The 22,537-nt window shown below is 59.6% G+C and overlaps 1 protein-coding gene across 4 annotated transcripts in view; it reads right to left on the bottom strand.

Annotated features, from left to right (window-relative positions):
- Window positions 1–664: 664 nt before the first annotated feature.
- The window catches only part of HDAC7 (histone deacetylase 7), a 148,361-nt gene continuing 126,488 nt past the window's right edge, over window positions 665–22,537 (bottom strand). For 3 of the 4 annotated variants that reach the window (XM_019511292.1, XM_019511315.1, XM_019511309.1), the window contains exons 3-25: window positions 21,085–21,175; window positions 19,469–19,580; window positions 18,980–19,092; window positions 18,705–18,827; window positions 18,011–18,120; window positions 17,430–17,546; window positions 17,105–17,297; window positions 15,922–16,130; window positions 15,162–15,371; window positions 14,405–14,633; window positions 13,754–13,887; window positions 13,135–13,255; window positions 12,394–12,443; window positions 9,323–9,430; window positions 8,689–8,744; window positions 8,283–8,370; window positions 7,774–7,893; window positions 6,428–6,525; window positions 4,408–4,526; window positions 3,864–3,997; window positions 3,667–3,751; window positions 3,078–3,216; window positions 665–2,191 (exon numbers count right to left, since the gene is read on the bottom strand). In XM_019511292.1, coding sequence (XP_019366837.1) covers window positions 2,149–2,191; window positions 3,078–3,216; window positions 3,667–3,751; window positions 3,864–3,997; window positions 4,408–4,526; window positions 6,428–6,525; window positions 7,774–7,893; window positions 8,283–8,370; window positions 8,689–8,744; window positions 9,323–9,430; window positions 12,394–12,443; window positions 13,135–13,255; window positions 13,754–13,887; window positions 14,405–14,633; window positions 15,162–15,371; window positions 15,922–16,130; window positions 17,105–17,297; window positions 17,430–17,546; window positions 18,011–18,120; window positions 18,705–18,827; window positions 18,980–19,092; window positions 19,469–19,580; window positions 21,085–21,175 — 2,802 coding nt within the window. In that variant the 3' untranslated portion in view covers window positions 665–2,148. The remainder of the gene's footprint in view (window positions 2,192–3,077; window positions 3,217–3,666; window positions 3,752–3,863; window positions 3,998–4,407; window positions 4,527–6,427; window positions 6,526–7,773; window positions 7,894–8,282; window positions 8,371–8,688; window positions 8,745–9,322; window positions 9,431–12,393; window positions 12,444–13,134; window positions 13,256–13,753; window positions 13,888–14,404; window positions 14,634–15,161; window positions 15,372–15,921; window positions 16,131–17,104; window positions 17,298–17,429; window positions 17,547–18,010; window positions 18,121–18,704; window positions 18,828–18,979; window positions 19,093–19,468; window positions 19,581–21,084; window positions 21,176–22,537) is intronic. The other variant, XM_019511301.1, reaches the window with a different exon arrangement.

Below are 22,537 nucleotides of genomic sequence, written 5' to 3'. Positions count from 1 at the left end.
AAGAGGTGCTTAGATAATCCTGGAGGACATAGCCAGGAGCTGGGGAAGGACATCCCCCCCCTAGCTGGAGCCTGAGGACAGAGGGGACAGCTCCCTACGTAGTGGGCTGGAATAGCCCACGGGCCAGGTGCAAGGTGGGATGGGACCCACTGGAGCAGGCTATGCGCAGTAGGGCTGTGCAAAGCTTCAGATCACGATTCGGATTTGGAGATGATTCGGACGCTGAACGGATGAATCTGAACCGAATCGCTTCGGAAAAGATTTGGAGCCGATTCGGCCACAGAGTGTAATGGGGCATAACACATGCGACATGAGTTTTGCTTTCAAGAATTTGGTGTGCGGTTTCCCCAACCCCCCTGCACCCATCTCCTTGAAACTTGGCAGGCTGCCTGCTCTCAGCAGAGACTACCACCCCTGCACGTTTCATCCAAATCAGACAAAAAACAACAAAGTTATAGATATTTCATTGAGTCCCCATTACACCCTATGGGCGGATCGCCGAAGCAGCTCCGAAGCCGAATGGAAGCGGGAAACCGATCCGGAGCTCCGAATCGGATCGCCGGCATCAGGATCAGCCCGATCCAAAGCCGAATTGAATAGCTGCCTATTTGCACAGGCCTGCTTACCCCCTGCTGCTGATGTGCTGGCTGGCTTCTTTCAGCTCGCTTCTGCTGACCTGGTGGCCCGAGGGCTTGGGGATCTCCTCCAGGTGGGCTGGAGGCTTGAGAACCATGGGTGGGGAGAAGATGCACCCCCCTGGCCTGCTCTGAGCAGGCGCCGGAGACAGCCAGCCATGCCGAAGCTGATGGCAAAGTCTGGTCTGGATCATACCTGAGAAGAGGGCATGATCCAGACTAGCTGTGTCATAGCAAACCGCCCACCCGCCAGGCCAGCTGCATTTGGAGGGGGTAACTGGACACATCACTCCTCCCTGTCTGTCATGTCTAGCCTGGGGGGGGGAGGGGGGTGCCACCCCTGGATGACAGCAAGACCTGTTCTCCCTTGCACAAAACCAACCCGACTTCAGAGAGAGCAGGAAGCCAGCTGGCTCGGCTGCCTGAGGAGCCCAGTGGTGGGGCGGGGGGTCACCAACACCAGGCCTTGGCTCTCTGGGGCTCTCAAGCATCTCTCGTGTGTGCCGTGCCAGCAGCTATGCCCCCACATCTGAGCTGCTAACACGCCCTGTGCCAGCTGCCTGGGAGCTTAAGGACCCTGGGAAGTGCCCCAACCACCTATTCTTTGGAAGGAGGCCGACCGCCCGGCGGAGCGGGACACATCAGAGGCAGGAGCCTATGTCCAGTATGGATCCTCAGGCCGCTGGCTGCTCAAAGGGCTCGCGTCCCCTGGTGAACGTCCATAGGAAGAGGAGTTTGTTTCCGGCCGGCTCAAAGACAAGGCCGCCGGGTTCACATGTGTCATCTGTATATAGTGCAAATCAGAGCCCCGGATGCCAGAGAGTAGAGCCTCTGGGTTAGTGGTTAAGATGGCTGGGTCCCGTTCTGGGCCATCAAGACACTCGAGTCCTTGCTCTTTCCCATTCACATGTGATTTGCATGTCATCCAGCTCCTAAAGGCTTTCCATTCAGAATGGAGAGGCTCAGACCCCGGGTGACTGTTGCAGCGGCTGCCATGAGGGCTGAGAGGACAGCACCTTGCAGGTCACAAACCCTTGTAGCAAGGCCAGTGCAAAGGCACCTGTGTCCCCCCGGGCTTGGGCACTCATGGAGTGGGGGGATGGTCCTGGTAGGACCCTGGTACAATCCTGAGGGTGGACTGAGTCCAGACATCAGCCCGGCCGCCACTGGCCACCCCAAGATCCAGCTGCTTGGACAGCCCCTGGAGAGCGGCAGCTCTGCGCCCGGCTGGCATAACAGTTTGGAGAGGCAGAGACCGTCTCCTGCCCGTCTGTCCCTTGGAGCCCTAGCAGGCCTGAGGGCTTGGAGAAGGGTCCTGAGTGGGGAGGGGACGGCCAAGAGGGCAGCAGGAGACTCCCCTCCAGGCGGAAGCCACAGCCAAAGGCCCAGTCCTTTTTGGGACGGTGACACAGGGAGAGGATGACGCAGCTGACGGGACGCCGAGAGCGAGGGGCGGGCTCGGAGGGTCCAGCCCGCTTCCTGCCATCGGAGCATCGGAGCACATCTCCGCTCATCACTGGTTCATGGGCTCCTCCTCCATGGGCTCGTCCTGTGCTCTGAGCAGGGGAGAGCAGCAAAGCCCTGGTCAGAGCTCTCTTCAGCGAGGGCTGGACCAGCCTGGCAGCTGGGGCAAGGCCAGCTGGGCACAAAACTTGCTAGCTCTGCTTGTGTCAGGTCCCCACAGACTGGCAGGGGGCACAGTCAGGGCACTTCCCGCTTTCAGTGAGGGGACAGGAAACTCTCCATTGCACCCAACTCCACTGAGTTGCTATGAGTAGGCTCCCAGAGCAGCTAAGAACTGATCTGGCTCATGCTCCCTGCTCACCCTACCAGGGCGAGAGCCACTGCCACCCCCAGTGTCCTCCCTCTGCCCACCATGGTGTAGGGAGGCATAGGCCTCATTGCCTGCATTCTTGCCCTCCCAACCCTGGAGACTGTTCTCAGCCTTGCAGGGCAGCCAGCCAGGCCCCCACGGCCAGATGCACCCCTGAAGGCCCCTGCCTGGGCACTGGAATAGGATGCCCAGCAAGAGGTACATGGGTGACAAGCCCCTGCGACCTATGTACGCCAACTGGATGAACGCCCCACTGAGCTACCCCTTCCTTTGGTTTGCCCTCCAGGTCCTGGCTACTGGGTTACGTGATAGGAGGTGCAACTAGACTGTGCTCCCTAGGTGCATCAAGGTGATGTACAAGGGGACAGTTTGTAGGCACAGACACGATGCATGAGGGATGCATCTGGGACCAAGGAGTCCCTGGCACCCAGCTTTCGGGGACTGTGTTGCAACTGGGTTTGGATTTCCCTCCAGCCCCCTCCAAAAACTCCTCTAGAGCCAACATCTGCCTGGTGCCCAGTATGGTCGCCCCCAGCCTGCCTGCGCCCTCATCTCGCTTGCAGAAACCCAGGGAGAGGTGCCGAGGGCAGCAGGACGGGTGTCATTACCTCTTCTCTGCCATCACGGCCACCGACAGCGAGGCCAAGGCTGTTACCGTCTCCACCTCCTCTGCCTCGTGGTGCTGCGCTTCCAGGAAGGAGCAGCCAACCTTGGAAGCAAAGCGCTGCACGGTGCTCCAGTATTTACCTGCAGGGCGACATGGGGGGCAGGGTTGGCCTGCGGCTCGTCACCCCCAGACAGGCACCAGGAAGGAGTGAGGGCATCATAGTGGGAGGGGAAGGGGGGTTCAGGGCTGCAATCAGAAGGCCCAGCCTTGGCCATAGCAGTGCTGGGGGGCCGGAGGGAAGGAAGCAGCCAGTTAAGCTTCCTCTGGGAGGAGAGGAGGCACTGACATACCCTCTAGCATGGAGACCCAGCAGACAGGGATGCCCCCATCCAGGGCCCAGCTTATGGCTGACGCCTGGAAGCCCACTCCTCCAGCTCTCCAGGTTGCATGACAGCAAGCTAGCCCCAAGTTGCAGCATCCACTGGGGTCTGGGATCAGCCAGAGGAAGGAGCAAGAGGCCCCCGCTGCAACCACTGACAGTAATTAGCCCCCTTCCCTGAGCTCCCGCCTCGCTGGCTGGGGACACTTACTCTGGACCTGGATCACCGTTTCCAAGGAGCGCACGGCGTTGGGGTTGGGCTTCTGCCTCAAGCTCTCCTCGGGGAGGGGATCCGGCTGCGGGAGCAAGCACCATCAGGGCCATCACAGCCATGAACAGGACCCAAGCAGATACGTACAACCTGGGCACATTGCCACGGTGGCTGCGGTATCGCTCCCCCCTCCTCACCTCGTTGCCCAGCAGGGCTGAGACGCAGGCCTCCGAGGCATCGCAGATGGCTGTGAGGTCATGGCCACCTTCCAGGGCGAGGACAACGGCTCCTCCTGCCAGACTCATCAGCTGCTTGGTCATGTAGCCGAAGCCTGGAGGAATGGGGGGAAGTCAAAGGGCAGCCCATCAGCCCCCAGTGCGGCTCTGGGCCTATCTGGAGGCTGACCAAACACCAGGAGCAAGTCGGGGGCCAGCTTTGGGTGTCAAACACCACCTGGCCCTCAGAGCAGGGCTCTGGACTCAGTGTGAGGATGCAGGAGCCCAGCTAAGGCTAGAATCGCAGTCAGCATCCCATCCACAGCTCCAAAACTCACCCCCACCCCTGGCTTTCCCAGGCCCTCTGCTCCCACAGCCAGCCCCAGAGTCACACCCCAGTCCCATACTGGGAGCAGGCATCTCCCCTGATCTGCCCCAGCTCAGGGTAGCACCCGCCCGGCTCACAGGTGCTAGGCAGCTTGCTGCGAGCCAGCCTAGATGTTCCCTCTACCTGTCAGAAACTTACACTTGGCAGAGACTTTGTAGCCTCCCAGGGGTGGCGGGTGGCCATCAGCTGCATCGAACCCCGCAGACACCAGCACCACGTCTGGGGAGAACTCGTGGGCAATTGGTATCACGACTGTCCTGCAAAGGTTGCGGGAAGACAAGGTGCACCAGGTGAGGTCCATGTGCAGCGGGGAGCTCTCTTCCAGCTTTGGCACTGCCTCAGTGGTCCTTTCTGGGCAGCTGGAGCACGCCAGCTCACAGTGGGGGGAGCCAATACCACCAGCCCGTGACCCCCCAACACAGCCCATGGTAGGGAGGGTGGCGGGGTCTTCCCACGCCTGCGACTGCTCCGGCAGGTGAGAGCACCATGGACTCGTGTGTACTCTGAGAAACATTTGGTTGCAATGACAAGGTGACTTTGTTTCCCCTCAAAAACAACCGGGAAAAAAATCATAGTTGGGGTCAACCTACAATCAGGACTACGCAGGGCAAATGTATGGAGCAGGCGACACTGCAGCAACCAGCCAGCTGTGGGAGGTTACCCCCCACCCCGAGCCATCGACCAGGAAACAGCCCGTGTGGCTGGCAAGAAACTAGAGGGCTGAATCGGAGTCACAAATGTGGGCATTTCATGAAAGGAAAGCGGGTTTTGAATGTGCTTGGCGTTTCTACAGTGGCTTGTGGGTTTGCTAGCTGGAAAAGACTCAGGACCCTGGAAACATCTTCCCACACAGCTAGACATTGGCATTTAAAATACTGAAAAGATAACGAAAAGTTTTGTTTGTCCCAGACTACCTAAGAGGACTCTTATACATATATATTTTTATTTTGCTATTTTTAGTGCATTTAACCTTCTGGGCCCTTTCTTTGGTTATTGGATTCTCTTGCAGGTCAATGATTTCACTGGTAGATACTGACCTGAACTGGGGAAAGGGTTTGTTTCTCTAAAACCCCACCTGAAAACATGGTGTCATCTCATAAGCAAGGCTGACTTACAGTCAGGACAAGACAGTAAGGACTGAGCCTTGCTTGTCAACACTAGTTCACTGCTGGTTGTTTGAGCTGATGGGATGCAGATGGCGTGAGAGCTGGAATGAAGGTTTGCAGGGACGTTGGGGGGGAGAACGGGAGTTGCTTCCAGAAAGGCAGTGCAGATGGAAGTGAAGAGAAGATAAATGGACAGGGAAGGGGTGGGAGAGAAGGAGGAGCTGGGATAGCTGGAGTTACTTGCCAATGATAGGTGCTTCTGGGGTAATGAGGGCTGGAAGGGCACAGAGCTGTCCAAAGCAGCCCCTCACCCTGGGGAGACTCTTTGGGTAGGGGCACTGGATGTATATCCCAAAGCACCACAGCTCAAAGCCTGCCCATCACTTGCAGATTTAGATGGGTATAAGAGACACTGCATGGAGAGTAGACAGACAGACGTTGCCAGCAGACAGATAGGCTTGGCTGAAGTCCCTTACCAAGTCCACCCCCATCCTGGCATCCTCCCAGTCTGTACATGGACCAGGAGAAAGGTCCTCTCCAGCATCCCCCAACTTCACGGGAGTCAGTGAGGCCTGTTGGGTCTCGGCATATGGGTTTGCTGGTTTGAAGAGCAAGCTACCTGCCCCACTTGGACAGGCGGCCGCTGCTGGCAGTGACACCAGTGGAGCCAGATGTGCCACAGGGTCCAGGATCCCTGTCCTACCTGGCCTTGGGGAGGCCTGAACAAACCAGCACAGGACCTGGGAAAGCCCGTGGCCTCTCTGCTGCTGCACGAGAAGCCTTGGCTGCAGATCTGTCCACCTTTCCCAGTACCCCCAGTTTCCCAGAAGCCAAAAAGAGGGTGCAAGGGAAAGGGAAGAGGCTAGAGCTCCTTGGGGTAGGAAAGAGCAGTGCAGCCCAGGGAGAGAAGTGCCTGTGTCTTGGGTGGTCTCCAGCTCCAAAGGCTCCTGGAAGCTCACAGCAGCAGGAGAAAGGTCTCTGGAAGGATGCAACACAGCCAGGCAGAGAGGTGGGGCTGATGACGGGATGCCTGCCCCACCCCAGGGGCCTACCTGAAAGCTGCCAAGTACTCCGGGTCTCCCATGGGGGGGTCGAGGCCGCCGGTCCAGGCCACATTGACATTAAAGCCCTCGCCGAGGCCAGAGCCAACCTGCAAGAGAGCAAGGAACAGTGCTGGCAGCTCAGATGTGGCTTCCATTGCCCAGGTTTCTAACACGGGGGAAAGCTCCCAAGCTAGCCAGGGAATCCCACAGGTCGCAGCCTGGAGGAGTCCGACTTTCTCTAGACCTTGTGATCTCCCTTCTCGCCGCAACTTCCTAAGTCCCATCTCCTGCTCCTCATTCCCCTCCTCAGCAGACCTCATCCCAGCTCTGCCAGGCTTTGCCCAACCTCTGGTCACTACTGGGCTTGCCTGGCTTAGCCACGCTATTCAGGTAGAAGGCAGGGGAGATTTGCACTTTATAGATTAATCGCAGCAAATCTTTGGGTCAGCCTGTAAGGTGCACACCTACACTGCCTTCTGCCTGGTTCAGGGAGCCGTGGCGTTTCAGGCTAAGGGGACCTGATCTGACATTCAGCCTGACATGGCCCAGGCCAGGGGGTCCCCCAAGACCCTACAAAACTGGAGCAGGTCTCCCAGGGAAGTGGCGCCCATCTCCACTAAGACTCCCCCACACAGAGGCTCTTTCCTACCCCCTACCCTTCCTCAGAGCCACTGGGTTGGGGGCTGCAGCCCAGGCTGAGGATGGCAATAGGGCTGTGCCAATGCTCCTTCTGGGGCCAAACCCAGAGGTTCCTGGCTAGAGGGTCTTGCCCCTTCACTCAGCATCAGATCAATGCCAGATTTGGGGTCAGAAGGGAATTTTACCCTACGGTCAGATTGGCATGGACTGAGTAGCAGGTTGCCTTTCTCTGTAGCAGGGACACGGCCTCTGCCTGGGATATCTTGACTGTGTATTAACAGTCTTTGACATCAGCACGATGTTAGTGGCTGAGGCCCCCCCTGCTTTCCCTGTGGTAGGTTCAGGTGTGATGTCCAGTGCTGTCAGCACTGAAGAAACAGTTTAGATGATGGATGTGTCTGGATGGTTCGGACAGGGATGATCCTGGCTCAGGCAGGGGCTGGACTAGAGGTGAGCTCTGGAGGTCCCACCCAGCCCCACTGCTCTAGGATTCGATGGTAGGCAGGGAACGGCGTTTCTCTGACTGCTTTGGCATCTCCTGTGAGATGTTTCTCATCCTAATCCACACCTGGGCTCTTTGCTCCAGAGCATGGCATGGCCCCAGGACTCTGCCATCACCCCAGGGCATTGCAGCCAGCCTATTTCCAGCCCTGCACTGCCTTGAGGGATGCCACCCATCCTGGCAGGCATGGAGGCTGGGCGTTGGGGACGCTAACCTCATCAGCCGCCCCACTGCCGGGGAAGAAGTTGCCGTTGTCGTGGCGGTGTATGGAGATGTAGAGGATGTCGGGATCCCGGTAGAACACCTGCTGGGTCCCATTGCCATGGTGAACATCCTGGAAAGAGAGAGATGGGGGTGTTTCAGGAGAGCTCCGTGCTTCTGGCCTTGGGGAGAGCCCAGCCACCTAAAAGTTGGGGAGTTCAGGGCATGGGATGTGCGGTGTTGGTCTACATCCCTGCAGCCTGCTCCCTTTTCCCCCTACGCCTGCCTTGAACCCCTACTGCAAAGCCATCGGGGTTGGGACAGAGTGTGTAAATAGTGCACGCCCCTCCACACTACAGCCTGGTGGACCCAAGTAGGACACAGCTGCAGGGAAGATCGCAGCCCTGCAGTGGTGCATCCTGGTAACCATGGAGGCAGAGATGGTAGGGACCCGCGCAGGGCACAGCTCCGGTCCCAGGAGAGGGCCAAGCTGAGGGGGCTGGAAGGAGCAGGGGCAATTACCCAGTCCACGATGAGGATCTTGCTGAGTTTCCCCTTCTGCTGCAGCTGTCTGGCCGCGATGGCCACTGAGTTGAAGAAGCAAAAGCCCCTGGAGAGCGACAAGAGCAGGAGTCAGCCCATGCACGGGCCCTGTCTGCAGATACCCCTGCCCTCCCCGTGGCTGAGGGTCTCCCTCCCCCCTTCCCTGCTGCACAGGGCTCAAACCTTCTCTCTGCACAGATGGCCCCAGCCCAGGAAGGGGCTGGAGCTGGTGGCTTGAGCTCACGGAGCCTCTCAGCTGTACCACCAGCTGCCAGGACTCCTAGGATTGTGCCCAGCAGCTCAGCTCTTTGCCCAGGGCAAGGCTTTGGGTAGTGACCCAGGGAGCAGCGTGGGAAGGGAGCAGGGAGCAATTTGGAGGCCTTACATGGCTGTGGAGGGGTCCGCATGGTGTCCAGGGGGTCTCACCACGGCGAAACCATTCTGGTGCAAGACAAACAAAGTGAGCCTGACTGCTCTGGTCCTGGGCTCCTCCCCACCTGCCTCCCCAGTGCCAACCAGTCCTGCCTGAGAAGGGAGGGAGGTGCACCAGATCTGCCCAAGTAGACTGTACCCCACCTCTCCACAACCCCTCACCCCCAGTGCAACCCTATTCACCCAACATTTCAGCAGGGGAACAAGACCCCCGGGGGGCAAGAGCTCTCGCCAGACAGGTTCTGGGTGGTCAGGGGTGACAGGGCATCTCCAGTTCCTCTGGGACAGAGGGGGTCCCAGGCTGGCACCCTGAAGGAAACACGCTGCCCTTCTGTCCCTGGGGATTGGGGGTAAAACCTCCCTCCAGCCTCTGTGGTGACACCCAGTCAGCACCAGGCACCTTCTGCAGCTGTGTGGTGGTGAAGATGACTCCACGGTCTCCTTCAGGGCTACCACTGCAGCCAGCTGCTGAGACCCATGGTTTCCTTGATCCTCCCTGCACCACCCTCAGCTGCCTGGGGAATGACCTGGGACCCTCATGCCAAACAGCCTTGGTAAGGCCCATCCACTTCCAGACCCCTTCCTACCTTCAGCTCCCTCGTGGCCACCTTAAAGGCTAGCTCCGTGACGCTGCCCGCAGCCCAGCGGGCAGCATTGGATGAATGTAGCTCGTTCCAGATTGTGTCGCTGTCCACCTGGAGGCAAGGGCAAGAGTGAGAGAGCCACTGAGGCCGGGATATAACCTAGTGTCCTCTCTCCTGAGGCGTAATGCAGCTCCAAGCTGGCTATCCAGTTCAGTGGCTCTCTACATTTTATAGGCTTGAGGCAGCCCCAGAGAGATGGGGGAGAGCCCTCAGAAAATGCCAGCTCTTGGATTTTGCTTGCTTTTGTGCTAAGAGAAAAGTTATAGAGCAGTTTATCTGCTGCAATGAACTCAGAAAGACCACACCGCTGGATTTCAACTGAAAATCTCTGGGTTTATCTGGAGAATCATGATTGCAAACCCAGGAGGTGCCTTGAGGTCTGATCTGGCTGTAGGTGAGAAAACAGCTGCACACTGGGCCAAAGCATAAAACAGTGTCAAGGACAGCGGGGAGAAGATGTGCAGAAAGAGAAGGAAGTGTGGTCAAGAAAAGTCTGCTAGCCCGGGCGTATTTATGTATATAAGGCTTTAACAAAATACCCAGTAGGGAAAACTCAATTATGCAAATAGCCTGGCAGGAGCCAGTAGTAGCTGCCATCATAATAATCATAAAAAATTCAGGTTGGAAGAGACCTCAGGAGGTCACATCTAGTCCAACCCCCTGCTCAAAGCAGGACCAGCCCCAACCACATCAGCCCAGCCAAGGCTTTGTCTAGCTGGGTCTTAAAAGCCTCCAAGAACAGAGATGCCACCACCTCTCTGGGGAGCCCGTTCCAGTGCTTTACTACCTTCCTCATGACAAAGTTTTTCCTAATATCCAACCTAAACTTCCCTTGCTGCAACTGCAGCCCATCACTCCTTGTTCTGTCACCTGCCCCCACTGAGAACAGGCCAGCTCCGTCCTCTTTCAACCCCCCTGCAAGGAGTTGAAGGTTGGTATTCAACCCCGCCTTGGTCTTTTTAGCAGACTAAATCAGCCCAGTTCCCTCAGCCTCTCTTCACAAGTCACGTGCCCCAGCCCCAAAACCAATTTCCATTGCCCTCCGCTGGAGTGGGGGGCCTAAAACTGGACACAGGACTCCAGAAGTGGCATCTCTAGTGCTCCAACAGAGGGGAAGAATCACTTCTCTTGATCTGCTGGCACTGCTCCTGCCAATGCAGCCCAGGATGCTGTTAGCCTTCTTGGCAACAAGGGCATGCTGTTGGCTCATATCAAGCTCCTTGTCCCCTGTAACCCCCAGGTCCTGTTCTGCAGAGCTGCTGTCCAGCCAGTTGGCCCCCCGCCTGTCCCGGTACATGGGACTGCATCTCTAATGAATATAAGCAAGTGACAAAAGGCATAAAAGTCCAGGAAGAAAGGGTCATTGGATTATTTGGCCCGCAAGACCCTGAACTGTCTGATCTACAGGAAAGGGAGCAAGACTTGTTTGCAAGGTACCTAGTGCCTTTCTTAGGCCCCTGTTACACATGATGTCTATCACACAATTCACCAGTGAATGGTGCAATAAATGTATGCCAGCCACACATGCTAAGTCATTATCACACAATTCACTGGTGAATCGCCCAATACATTTAGACGGGCAAAGTCGTCATCTCACAATCAAAATGGCTCTCCAGCCACAAAAAGAGCCAACCTGCTCCAATGCGAGTGCTTGAACATGTGGAACAACTCTAGAGCTGGTTTTCTATCCAGCTTTCATTTGTGTGAGAGCATATGTTAGCTGCTAAACAAGCCTACGCTAGCCAAGTGGAAACTCTTTAGAGCGTTTTCTCTCCTGACAGCCTGCTGGTTCCCCAATCCAAGATTTTGCGGTGCCGGGGAAACCCTCTCTCTGCAGAGGCCTAACGTACAGAGGAGAGACCAGGCGGCTGGGAGCAACCAGCCAAGTCAAGGGCACATGGAAGGGACCAAGCCACATCCCATGAGAGCTGGGCAGGTCCCTCTGCTCCCAGTCAGCCCTGTGCTGCTACCCAAGCTGCCGGCCCTTCCACCGCTGCACAGCACATCTGGACCCCGGGGGGGTTCGAGGAGGGGCTCTTTGAACACAGCCCTCCCTGCACCTGGGGCTGGAAAAAGCACCCAAGAAAATGCATTTTACCTTCTTGCTTTTATGTTACTGTTTAACCCAACATCTTGGTTTGATCAGCTTCACGTCCTGGGCTGAGCAAGGCCAGAAACCTCCACGTCTCTTCTGATCAAGTCCATGTGTGTGGCTCAAAGCACCCCCCTGCCCATGGACAGGGGCAGCTTCGTTCCCTGGCTCTGCCCTCCAGGGGTGAGGGAAGTGGGGTGGGAAAGACTGGAGGCGAATGGGATGGAGGAGAGTTGGCGCCCGGCAGCAAGGGCAAGGGGAGGAGAAGAGCCAGAGCAGGCAGTAGGAAGGCGTGAAGAAGTGAGCCCCTTCCTGAAAGAGAAAGAGAGAGCAAGAGAGAGCAAGAGAGAGAAAGCGGGGAGAGAGACAGAGGAGCAGGGAAAGGAGAATGCAGTGAACGGAGAGAAACCAGTGCAGCCAGCTGCGAGGAGAAGTGCCAGGCATGGGTGCGGGCAAGGGGCACCCTGCTTTTCCCACCAACTCCGCGCCCACCCAGTTGGCACAGTGGTCTAAGGTCGTTACCTGCAGCCCAGGCTCTACTTCCAAGGGCTGTGCATGTCCCCAGGGTCTGTGGAGCAGGCAGTGGGGACAGGCCATGCTCCTGGGGGGGGGCCGGGAAATGCTGAGGATGGTCCCAGGGTTTAGGGCACTCTGGAGGGGTGGGCAGCCCTGCCTGAGGTGCTGTGAGCAGAGGACAGTCTCCCCAGACCTCCAGGGGTGACCCTGAACTCTCCCACCCCTGCCGCAGTGGCCTGGGTGCCTGACTGGGACCAGGCGCTGGCTCATTCGGTGACCACTCACCAGCAGGCCAAGGACTCAGGGAGCTCCCCATGGCTCCAACCCCCTCCTCTTCTGGGAAGAAGGGGCTTCCTCTCCACTCTGCCCAGCCCACAAGGCTCCCCACTGCCAAACAAGCACTTACCCCTACCCCGCCACAGGGCAGCATGACGAACATCCTCTGAGACAGGATCCCTGCAGGGGAGAGTGCGCATCAGACCCCAGGACAGGAGGCACAAGGGGTTGACAAGGGTGCATGGATAGGGTGAGCCTGAAGGGCAGGGTATGAGCAGCGCTGTCCCCCCCTGAGGGGGCATGCTCTTGTGATCCTAAGGGGAAGGCGTCGAGGCATGGGGGCAGCAGGGGATGATGGTGGGCAGGGGACGGGAAACAGAGATGTGGGGAGGCTGGGGGCTGAGCTAACCCCACGGCCTTCCTAAAACAGAAACACACACGAGGGGCCAAGACTGCCCTAGTTGCTGCTGTGTGCGGTGACTCTGAAACCTAACAGTGGGGAGCTAGACAGCTTCATCAATTCTCTCTCTGCTTGAGCCAGGCCCATCAAATGCTGTCACAAAGAGAACCAGCCCCACCGTGCTCTGGCAGCTCAGAGCTGCTGCCCCCAGCCCCTCTGGCCACGACCAAGCTGGCTTCCAGCCCTCAAGAAGCCGGGCTCCCTCCTGGCTATGGACAAACAGGGCACGGTCTGATCGGGCCCCGGGCGTCAGCACTGCCTGGGGCACATCATGGGCTGGGTTTGGTGGGGAGAAGCAGAGAGAACAGGTAGAAACTGCCCAGCCCCTGGGGCAGAGACTCAGGGAGATGGTTCCCAGCCCCTCACCCTAGTGCTAGGCAGGGAGCAGGAGGGTGGCAGCCCAGGTCCTACCTGCCAGCTTGCCGTTGTCCAGTTTCAGGCGGTTGAGGGGGTTGGTGCCGTAGAGGAAGACATGGCGCTCGTTGTGCACCGACTGCAGCTCCTCAAGCGTCGCCTTGCGGCCCCGCAAGCACTACCAACAAGGTGGGCATGTGACTTGGCAGCTACAGAGCTGCAGGCACTGCTGGGCACCTCCAAGGACTGCCTCGCCCACCCACATCCTCCCCAGCCTTGGAGGCTCCACAAGGCCCTGCTGGCTCGAGGCTGAATGGGTGCCGCTTTTGTGGGAGCACAGGCCTCACCCACCGAGGCTAAGCTGGCACGGGTGTGATTCAGGTCTTGTCTGTGTCTGCGGGTCTGGGGAAGGGGGCAGAGCTGCCTGCTCCAAAATGAGCATCATGGAGGGGCCTGGCCCCTGCTCAAGGCCCCCAATCTCTGCTGCCTTGGATGTTTGGGGCATAGGGGAAAGCAGGGCTGCAGCTCCCAGGAGAGGGCACCCAGCAGAGCAGCCCAGTGCATCATAACTAGCGCTTCATCCTCTGCTTGGGGTGAGATCTGCTCCCCCCAGGGACACACAGGGAGCCCAGCCCCACCACGCTGCCCAGCTCTGACCCCTGCACCCCCAACACACCTCACACTGGCTGCGCAGTCCCCTCTCCTGCAGGCGGGACCAGATGCTCTGGATTCGCCCCGCATGCTCCGGGTGGTTGCTGTTGTCCCCGCAGGAGCACTGGTGCTTGAGCATCACCGAGTCGTACACGAGCCCTGCAGCAGACAGTGGAGTGAGATGGCAGGGTCCCGGGGGTTCCCCCTGCCCACCACAGTGCCCCAGATCTCAGCCCGGCACTCAGGGCGAGGTGCAGGGCACAGTCTGACTTAGATTCATAGAGTTGGAAGGGACCTCAGTGGGCTATCTAGTCCAAACCCCTAATCCTGGCAGGCAAGAAAAAAAAAAAGAGTCACCAACCCTGGGGTTGGTGGCTTCACACGGGACAGCTGGTGGCTGGGATGTGCCCTAGGGACAGCCCCCAGGGACTGCCTCTGGAGAGGCGATGAGGCACTGGCTACCTCCGAAGAGGCCAACCCAGCTTCCTGCAGCCAGGGGTGCAGTTTGGGCTGGGTCCATGGGGCAGAGATGAGCAGGGCCTGGCTGCTTCCTAGTGTGCAGCTGGGGTGGTGGGGCTTAAGGGAATGAGATCTGGACTTCTGGGTTCTCTGCTCTGAACCCCTTTGCCTCCAGGCCCCCCTGGAGACCTGGGTGCCAGCAACCAGGGGGCATTACCTGTTGTGAAGTGCGGCTTGGCTGGCGGCTCCTGCACTGGCAGAGCCAGCGCCTTGGTGGGTGTCTCCTGGGTGGACAGGGAGATGGTGGCCGTGGCAGGAGAAGACTGAGCCCTGGACAGGGGCCGGTGCCCTCCATGGATGCTTGGTGCCACCAGAGTGTCGGCCGGGAGCTGGCGCTTGAGGAGCTGCTGCTGCATGCGCTGGTAGGGCTCCCAGATGTAGGGCTGCTGGAGAGGGTGGAAGTGAGCATGACATGGGGTGCGACCCATGTCCCCAAACAAGCAGGCATGCAGAGCACCCTCTGGGCACTGCTACCCCCAGGAACAGGAGGCCAAGAGATGGCTTGCTCCGGTCTTGGCCACATCACGTGGTGTCTGCTACCCACTGGTGGCTCGTCCCACCATTAACAGCCCTTAGCACCCATCCCTGCAAGGTCCCAGGGCCCTGCAGATCCCCCACTGCAGCAGTTTTCTAATCACCCATGGTCCTAAAAGACCAGCACAGACCCCTGGGGCAACCCGTAATGTGGTGGGAAGTGCTCTGCCCAGTGCCACGGCACCTCACATGCAGCAGCTGCTCACAGCACAACCTTTGCTGAGCACTGGGTCACGGAGCCAGGCCCCTGGAAGGCAGGGGACACCGTAGCCTCATTTCTGCTGGTTTGGAGACCACACAGTCACTACCCCCTTGGGCTGCAGCACCGGGCATCCCAGCTCTGTTCCCAGCACCCTTGATTCCCTTCAGCCCCAAGGCACCTGCTGCAGAACCAGCTCCTCCTGAGGCTGCATTGGCTTCTGGCTCCTCTCAGGCTCCTTCATGCTGGCCCCCGGGCGGGCCGACTCCAGCCGCCCCCTGGCCTGGTCGCTGCGCCCGCCCCCTCCTTCTGGGTGCCCCACCTCTGCCTCCATGTCCTCAGAGGAGGGAATCTGCCGTAAACGGGGCTTCTCGCTGGACTTGGTCATGCGCTGCAGGGGACAGGCCAGGGCTGAGAGTGGCTGGGGCTTGAGGAGGGCTCGGGGGGCTCTGTGAGTGGGTAGGGTCCTCAAATGATGGGGGGAGCCAGGGAAGGGGCAATGGAGGAGCTGCTCTAGTTGGGGCTGGTCCTGCTTTGAGCAGGGGGTTGGACTAGATGTGACCTCCTGAGGTCCCTTCCAACCCTGTTCTCTGATGCTATGATTCTTCTGGATCCTTTTGGAGGTGCAGGGTTCACAGAGGGGCACAGGATTCAAGACGCAGATACCCCGTGGCTTTATAAAGGGGCACTGTGATATTTTTCAGTTGTGTTCACAATTCCTTTAATGATCTGGGCAGGGAGCATCACCCATGGGGTGTGGGCACCATGCAGCTGGATGTCAGCAGTGGTGGCATGTGCTTGCTACCAGGAGTCTAAGGGAGTGGCATGGCCAATGACTCGTCACTCACATGCAGCATCTAGCCTGGTAATCGGGCCTCACTGCCTCCAGCACCCGGAGGGTCCCTGGGGGTCACGTCTCTCCTCGCCTGCTCAGCTCTTACCTTGCCCAAAGCCGTCTGCTGCTTAAGCCGCTCCAGGAACTGGGCATGGTGCTGCTGGTACGCCAGCTGTTGCTGGATGGCCTTGGGGTTCTGGGGCAAGGGCTCGGAGCGGGTCCGCCCCAGCGGCTTGTGGTGCCCGGACAGCGGAAGGCGCTCGGCAGGGATCAGCGAGGGGGCGAAGGAGAAGGGCACTGGCCCCAGGCCCGGCACTACGGTGAGAGACACAGGGGTCAGTCACCAGCAGCTGCACCCGGGGCTGCTGTTCTACTGACCCCACCATCTCCAGCTTGCTGCTAGACGCATCTGGCTCTCAAGATCTCCCTCGAGCAAGGGCTCTCGAGCTAGGGCAGGGTGAAGCGCAGTTCTCAAGGGGATGGGTGGATGGGGGAGCCCCATGGTGCCCCAGAGAAGCAGAGGGGTCTTGTGGTCCCAATGGGAAGGAGTCAGGGCATGGGGGCATGACAGGATGGGGGAGGTGGGGAGCAATGGAGATGGGAGGAAGCTGAGCTAACTCCATGGCCTTCCTAAAACAGGAACACACGCAAGAAGCTCCTTCTGTTTCTCAGAGCCAGTGGGAGCCCAGCATCAGTCACAGCCACCTCGAGGATGGTCTAGTTCACCCTGCAGCCAGGCAGGCTGCCAGCTAGCCAGAACATGGCTCTCCAGTGGTGTGTTATGCCCCAGCCCCAGCCCACTGGCGGGGTAACTGAGGGTGAAGTTACACATTACACTTAGACCACACTAAGGGCACTTCAAATACCAGCATCCACATACTAAAGCTCGTTAACCCCTGTGAAGTCCCCTCTGAGCATCTCAAAGTGATGCCATTTGAGGGGAGGGTTAACTCCGGGCCATGCTACCTTGCTCAAGTTAGGGCAACTTCAGTCTGATCCATGGAGATGAAATGACCAATCTGCAGTCCTCCAACATCCCGGGATGCAATGCTCCCCCCATCCCCACCCCAGCACATCCTCACTTTAACAGCGCTTAACGTGCCACGGATTGAGCACGGTTTAAGTGGAACTTCACCCTTGTGAGACTCAAACCTGAGTGACAGAGCCTCCCCAGCCGGCTCTCAGCTGCACCCAGAGCCAGGCTGTGCAAAGCCTGGCACCCACCCCGCCTCCAAGCAGGGCTCAAGCCATCCTCCCTGCAGCTGGGGGATGGGGTGACAGCTACGTACCCGCCACCAGTGGAGCGTGGGTGACTGAGGGCTCGAGGATAATGACACGTGGGGACAGGGTCCCCCCAGGCTCGTGCTGCTCCAAGCTGGCGGGGATGAACATGGGCGGGTGCGTGCCAGCGAGGACAGGCCCATTCAGCACCGGCACCCGTCCATGAGTCAGGCTGGAGAGCATGTGGCGGTCTGCCTCTCCCTGCGGAGACAACGGCGGGGTCAGCAGCTTGGGGGAGGGAGGGAGCAGAGGAGCTGGCTGAAGCCAAGGGACTCCAGGGAGGGGATATCCCTGCCCTGCTGGCACCCAGGACCCTGTGCCCTGGTTACCTACCCTGGCACTGGTGGTAGCGGGCAGTCCCAGTGTGATGGTTGGTAGCGTGGCCGTGCTCTGCTGGGCAAACTGAGCCAGTGAGCTCTCCTGCATCATCAAGCGCTGGGCCAGTGGCGTCTGCAGCAAATGCAACGTATTAGTCTCCAGCTCTGGCCACCCAGATGTGGGGAAAGCAACAGGAGGTGGCAGCCAGGGCTCCAGAGGCTGGGCCTGCAGACAGAGGGGCAGCAAGGACACTGTGGCATGGGGTTCACCCCCAGCCAAGGCATCTGGGCAGCCTGGGTGATGGTGAGACAGCCCCACCAGCTAGGAGGCTGCAGTGAGGGAGAACATGCTCTCTAACAGGGTAGGAGGAAGGGTCCAGAGGGGTCTAGGCATCAAGGGGGTGGGTACAGACACCAGCCACAGGACAGCAGGGACACAGGGCACATGAGCGGCTCTGTGCATTCAAGGAGCTGGGATTTCTGCACATGGATCCCCCACCTGCCCCGTGCCGGGGATCTGGTCCAGACTCAGGGCAGCAGCCCTAGAGGTGCAGGGGGGCCCGAGGCTGAGTGTAGTAGGACCAGCCAGGTCCTTACCTCATGCACCAAGCCAGGCCCCGCGGGCAGGGCCCCATGCTCCGCGGGGAGGCTGTCGTTGGGGGAGCTGCAGCCGGACACTGGGGTGCTGCTGCTGCTGGGGGACGAGTCTGCAGAGGAAGGGGCAGTAGTCAGGAGTGCCCAGGCTCCCACCCTCCATCTCAGGGCTCCCCCAGCCCACCTGCCCCTGGCAGTCCCCGGCCCCCTGCCCTCTCTCACACGCAGCCATCTCCCCACAGTCCCTGCTGCAGGGCCGTGGGCCCACATCCTGAGTGCCAAGCACAGCTGAAAGCTCGCACTGCTATCTCCAGTTCCCCCAGCAGCCCCAGGGGAGCAGTTCCAGGCCAGCCTGGGCTCTGCTCTGGCCGCCAGTTGTGCCAAGAGAGCCCAGACTCCACCAAGACAAGGACCCCCTTCTCTCTGCCACCCCAGGGGCACCTCCCAGCACCCATGGGCAGGGACGGGCGGGGAGACCAGCAGCTCCAGGCCTGTTAACTCTTCTAGTCCCTGATGAATCAGGGGAGCAGTTTGGTACAGCTGCAGGGAGTCCAGGGCAGTGCCATCCATCTGCCCAGAGCTCCCTGGCCTGGCAAGGCCCTCCACAGGCTGGTGCCCACCTCACCCACCACCACAACCTGCACAGCACCCCTGGATCAGCTCCCAGCACACCAATGCCAGCCCTGGCGCCCCTCACCAATAGTCTCCGGCGGCCGCCTCTTCAGCGAAGGGGGCGCGCTCTCCTTGCGGGTCAGCGGGTTCTTGCGCCGGTCCAGTGACTTCTTGGGCTTGTAGCGCACCTTGAGGTTCGGCTCGGAGGCTGGGGGGGCAGGGAGGGGGGCTGTTAGAGCCAGCAACATCCTGCACCTACCATGCCCCCTCCAGCCAGCCTTGCCTCCCAAAGGCTGCCCCTTTGTCCCAATGGCAGCTGGAGAGGGGTGGGCCCTGTGGGCACAGCTGGCAGGACCTTACCTGTTTTCCGCAGCGGGAAGTGCTCTGGGGGGTCTATGGTGCTGGGGACCCGAGCCAGGAAGCTGGTGAGCACAGGAGGCGCCGGCCCCTCGGTATCCAGCGTCTCCAGGGTCCTGCGGGGAGGAGCAGGGTCAGGCCGCCTGCCTTCAAGGGCATTGTGAGCCCAAGCCCTGCACCAGCAGGCACAGCTTCCTCCCAGCTCTGCTCAGCTAAACATCCCCACTCTGGCACCTGGCTGCCCCCTCCACTGTCCGGACCTGGCCTGTAGGGAAGGTGCCAGCTCCAAGTGTCCCCCATATCTTGGGGCCTCCTGGGAATGGGATGTCTCTTCCCATACTCACTGGACACCACTGCCAAAGGCAGCCAGTCCCCCAGTGCCAGCGCCTCCCTCCAGAGACAGCTTTGGACTAGCTCATGGAGACCCCCCGCCACAACACCCCATGCCTCTGCAGGGTAGGGGGTAGACAGGCTCTGGCGCCTCCATCTCACCTGTAGGGCATGGCAGAGGGGTTGGGGTTGCTGGTCCTTTCCAAAGCAGCCTGTTGTTTCTTCAGGATGACCTCAGCCAGCTTCTGTTTGACCACAGTGCTGGCCACCGCACCTAGAGAGACACCGCCGCCATTGTCCCAGGCTGTTAGCACACAGCGGGCACTGACAAGGTCTTCAGGAAGGCACCCATGGGCAGCCCCTTCATACAGCACTGCTGATCCCAGCAGCAGCGACCTGAGCAGCCCGCACCCGGGGCACTGGTTAGTCTAACCCCCAGTGCAGCACACCTGGCCGTGGCAGGCCGGCAGATCAATGGAAGCGATTCTTCCCCTCTATTCGGCACTGATGAGGCTGCATCCCAGCCAAAGCCACTCCATCCAGAAGGGAACCAGACCCCAGCCCTACAGCTATGCCAGGGCATCCCCACACCTCTTCTGTCACACTAGGGAAACTGCCCTGGAGCAGCCAACCTGCTCCCTACCCCTGCGGGCTGTTAGCCAGCCAGCCAGCCATGGGGTCATGCCATACCATGCCTGTGCCCCAGGAAATGGAGGCCTCACTCTATGTCCTCATGCTGGGTGCTGCTGGTATCCCTACAACACCCCCCCCACACACACACACACACACGTGCACATACACACACCGCTGCCCCAGGTTCTGCACATGCCACGTCTTCAGCACCCAGCAGAAAGGTTTCCAGCTGGGGAGGGGGCAGCACATGGGCATTCACCTCTCTGCCAGCTGGCCCAGCTAACCTGGGAGCAAAGGAGCTACCACATGCAAGCCTGGGAGGTCAGGCATCAGTAAGAGCCGTGTTGGGCAACACCTGAGTTAACTCTGCAGAGGTGACAAGCCCCAACTTGTGAGTGACCAGGGGCACCAGGCCCCCCATGACCCAAGCTGAGAGCCTCGAATGAGCAATCAGGGGCCCCCAAGGTGCCCCCAAGGCACCCAGCTCTGTGGAGCTAGCACTGTGGATGGCCAGTGAGAGACCAATTTGGCTCTGGGCCAGGTTTACGCACTCCAGCAGGCCGAAAGAGGGGCAGTTTTCAGCTCAGAAAAAGGGGCCACTCAAGAACCACATCTGGCACTAGCTCTGTGCTGCAATGGGCACTAGATGGCGCAGAAAGAGCACAAATGGGGCAGGCCCAGATGGCTGGGCAAGCTCCCCTGCAGTGACCCTGTCCCTTGGGCACTCTCAGCAACATGGAGTCTTGCCCATCCTGGCAGCTCCTGACATGCACTGGGTAAGGCTATTCTGCAACAGGGGATGCCTGCTGCCCCAACCCAGGGAGGCAGAGAGCTGGAGCTGGCTGGGCCCTGCTTTCTCTGCTCACGGACAGCCCAGGGGCTGTAGGCAGGTGTCCAGCTCAGCCTGGCCCAGCCCAGCAGTGACCAGGCAGCAAGGCTGGGGAGGGACCAGCTGCTCCAGAGCCCTGTGGGTGCACATGGCAGCCACACGCCAGGGCCAGGCTCAGCCACCAGGAAGAGCATCCAGGAGTCTCAGCCCAGCCCCTTCCAGGCATGGACACCCTCTCACCGGGCAGGGGGGTCAGAGCCAGCAGCTCCCACAGCACTGCAGATAGAGCCACACAGATGGAAGCAGAGGTTCTTACTTCGTTTGCTCTTGTCCTTATTAAGGAGCTGCCGCAGCTCCTGCTCCTGCTGCCCAACTTCTGCCTCGTGGTGCGGGGACTCCATGTTCGCCTGCCAGGGGAAGGGGAAAGCATCACCACTGGTGCAAGAGCAGCACCCTAACGGGGCGGGAGCCCGGACCACCCAGCGCCCTAACAGGAATGGAGCCCAAGCCAGCCTGTGCCCTAAAGGGGACGGAGTCCAGGCCAGCCAGCGCCCTAAGGGGGATGGAGCCTGGCCAGCGCAGACCTGGCCAGCGCCCTAAGGGGGATGGAGCCCGACCCACCCAGCTCCTTAAATGGCAGCTGGTTCTTAGCATGGATCCATTTGAAAATATCCAATCCTTTCACTACAGCCACCAAGAGGCCCATTGCTCTGTGGGCACTCAGGTCCCAGTCAGCCATAGCTGCCCATGAGCTGCCCTTAAAGCTTTGAAGACTCGTATAAGCCCAGAGCACTTCAGCTCCGGTATTGGGCTGAGCTACAACAAGCCAAGCTTTTGCTGGGCCTAGAGAGCCAGCAGAAATCCAAATTCCCAACTCCGACCAGCCCTTTCCAAATGGCTTGGCCCTCTCCTCCGGCCCTACAGAAAGTCCCAGAAGCATTTGCTTCCACACTGATTTCAAACCAATCCACAAATTCAACCCGCGGCAGAGATGGGAATGGAGCTGGGTGGCAGGAGAGCCCAAATCAACACCCAGAGCCGAGTCAAGCCAATGCCCGGGCCCCTCAGGGCTGGGGAACAGAGGTGACTGTCCCATAGAGCACAGGACCTCCGGGCTGGTCGCACGGGACATCTGCAGAGAAGCACGGGCCAGCCCAGCCCTCCCAAATCCCATCCCGTGCCTGAACCCGCATCTCTGCTCAAAGGGCGTGTGTTTCAGGAAGGAAACCCTCGGCTCTGGGAAATGAGCCAGGAAGAGCTTTCCCAGCAGCCTGGAAGGGTATTTATATCCTCCCAGAACCATGCAGCTGTGGATTGTCTCTAACGATGCACTCCCTGTTTGGGGAGGCCGTAGCACCAGGTCGACCCCCATTTATTCCTGGTGCTCAGGGCTGTGTGGGGGCCCAGTCTGAGGAGAGCAAAGCAGGGCCAGCAGCTTGGGAGCAGCAGTGTCTGCCCACGGGGGCACCGGGTCACCCTTCAATGTCCACCAGTCACAGCCTTCATGTTGGGTAGGACATGACAGGGCCTGGGCAGGTTTCGGGCACAATCCGCTCTGGCCTTTTCTCAGAGGCAAGAGAAAGGGGATTTGCTTTTAGAGCAGCTGCTCTACTCGATGGGTCTCTCAAGCCGACACACCATGCTGGAGGTCTGCACGGGGCTCTGAGAGCTGCTCCTGGACATGGCTGCGATCTGAGCTGCTCCATACCCCCTAGGCTTCATCGCCAGGGCAGCATCTCTGAAGGACCCCCCCCCGCCCACCCCAGGCT

This window comes from Gavialis gangeticus, unplaced genomic scaffold, assembly GCF_001723915.1.
Source record: "Gavialis gangeticus isolate Ggan-Ray unplaced genomic scaffold, GavGan_comp1, whole genome shotgun sequence".
Classification (NCBI taxonomy): Eukaryota; Metazoa; Chordata; order Crocodylia; family Gavialidae; genus Gavialis; species Gavialis gangeticus.
The sequence above is the reverse complement of the archived record's forward strand: the minus strand, read 5'-3'. Positions and strand labels throughout refer to the sequence as shown.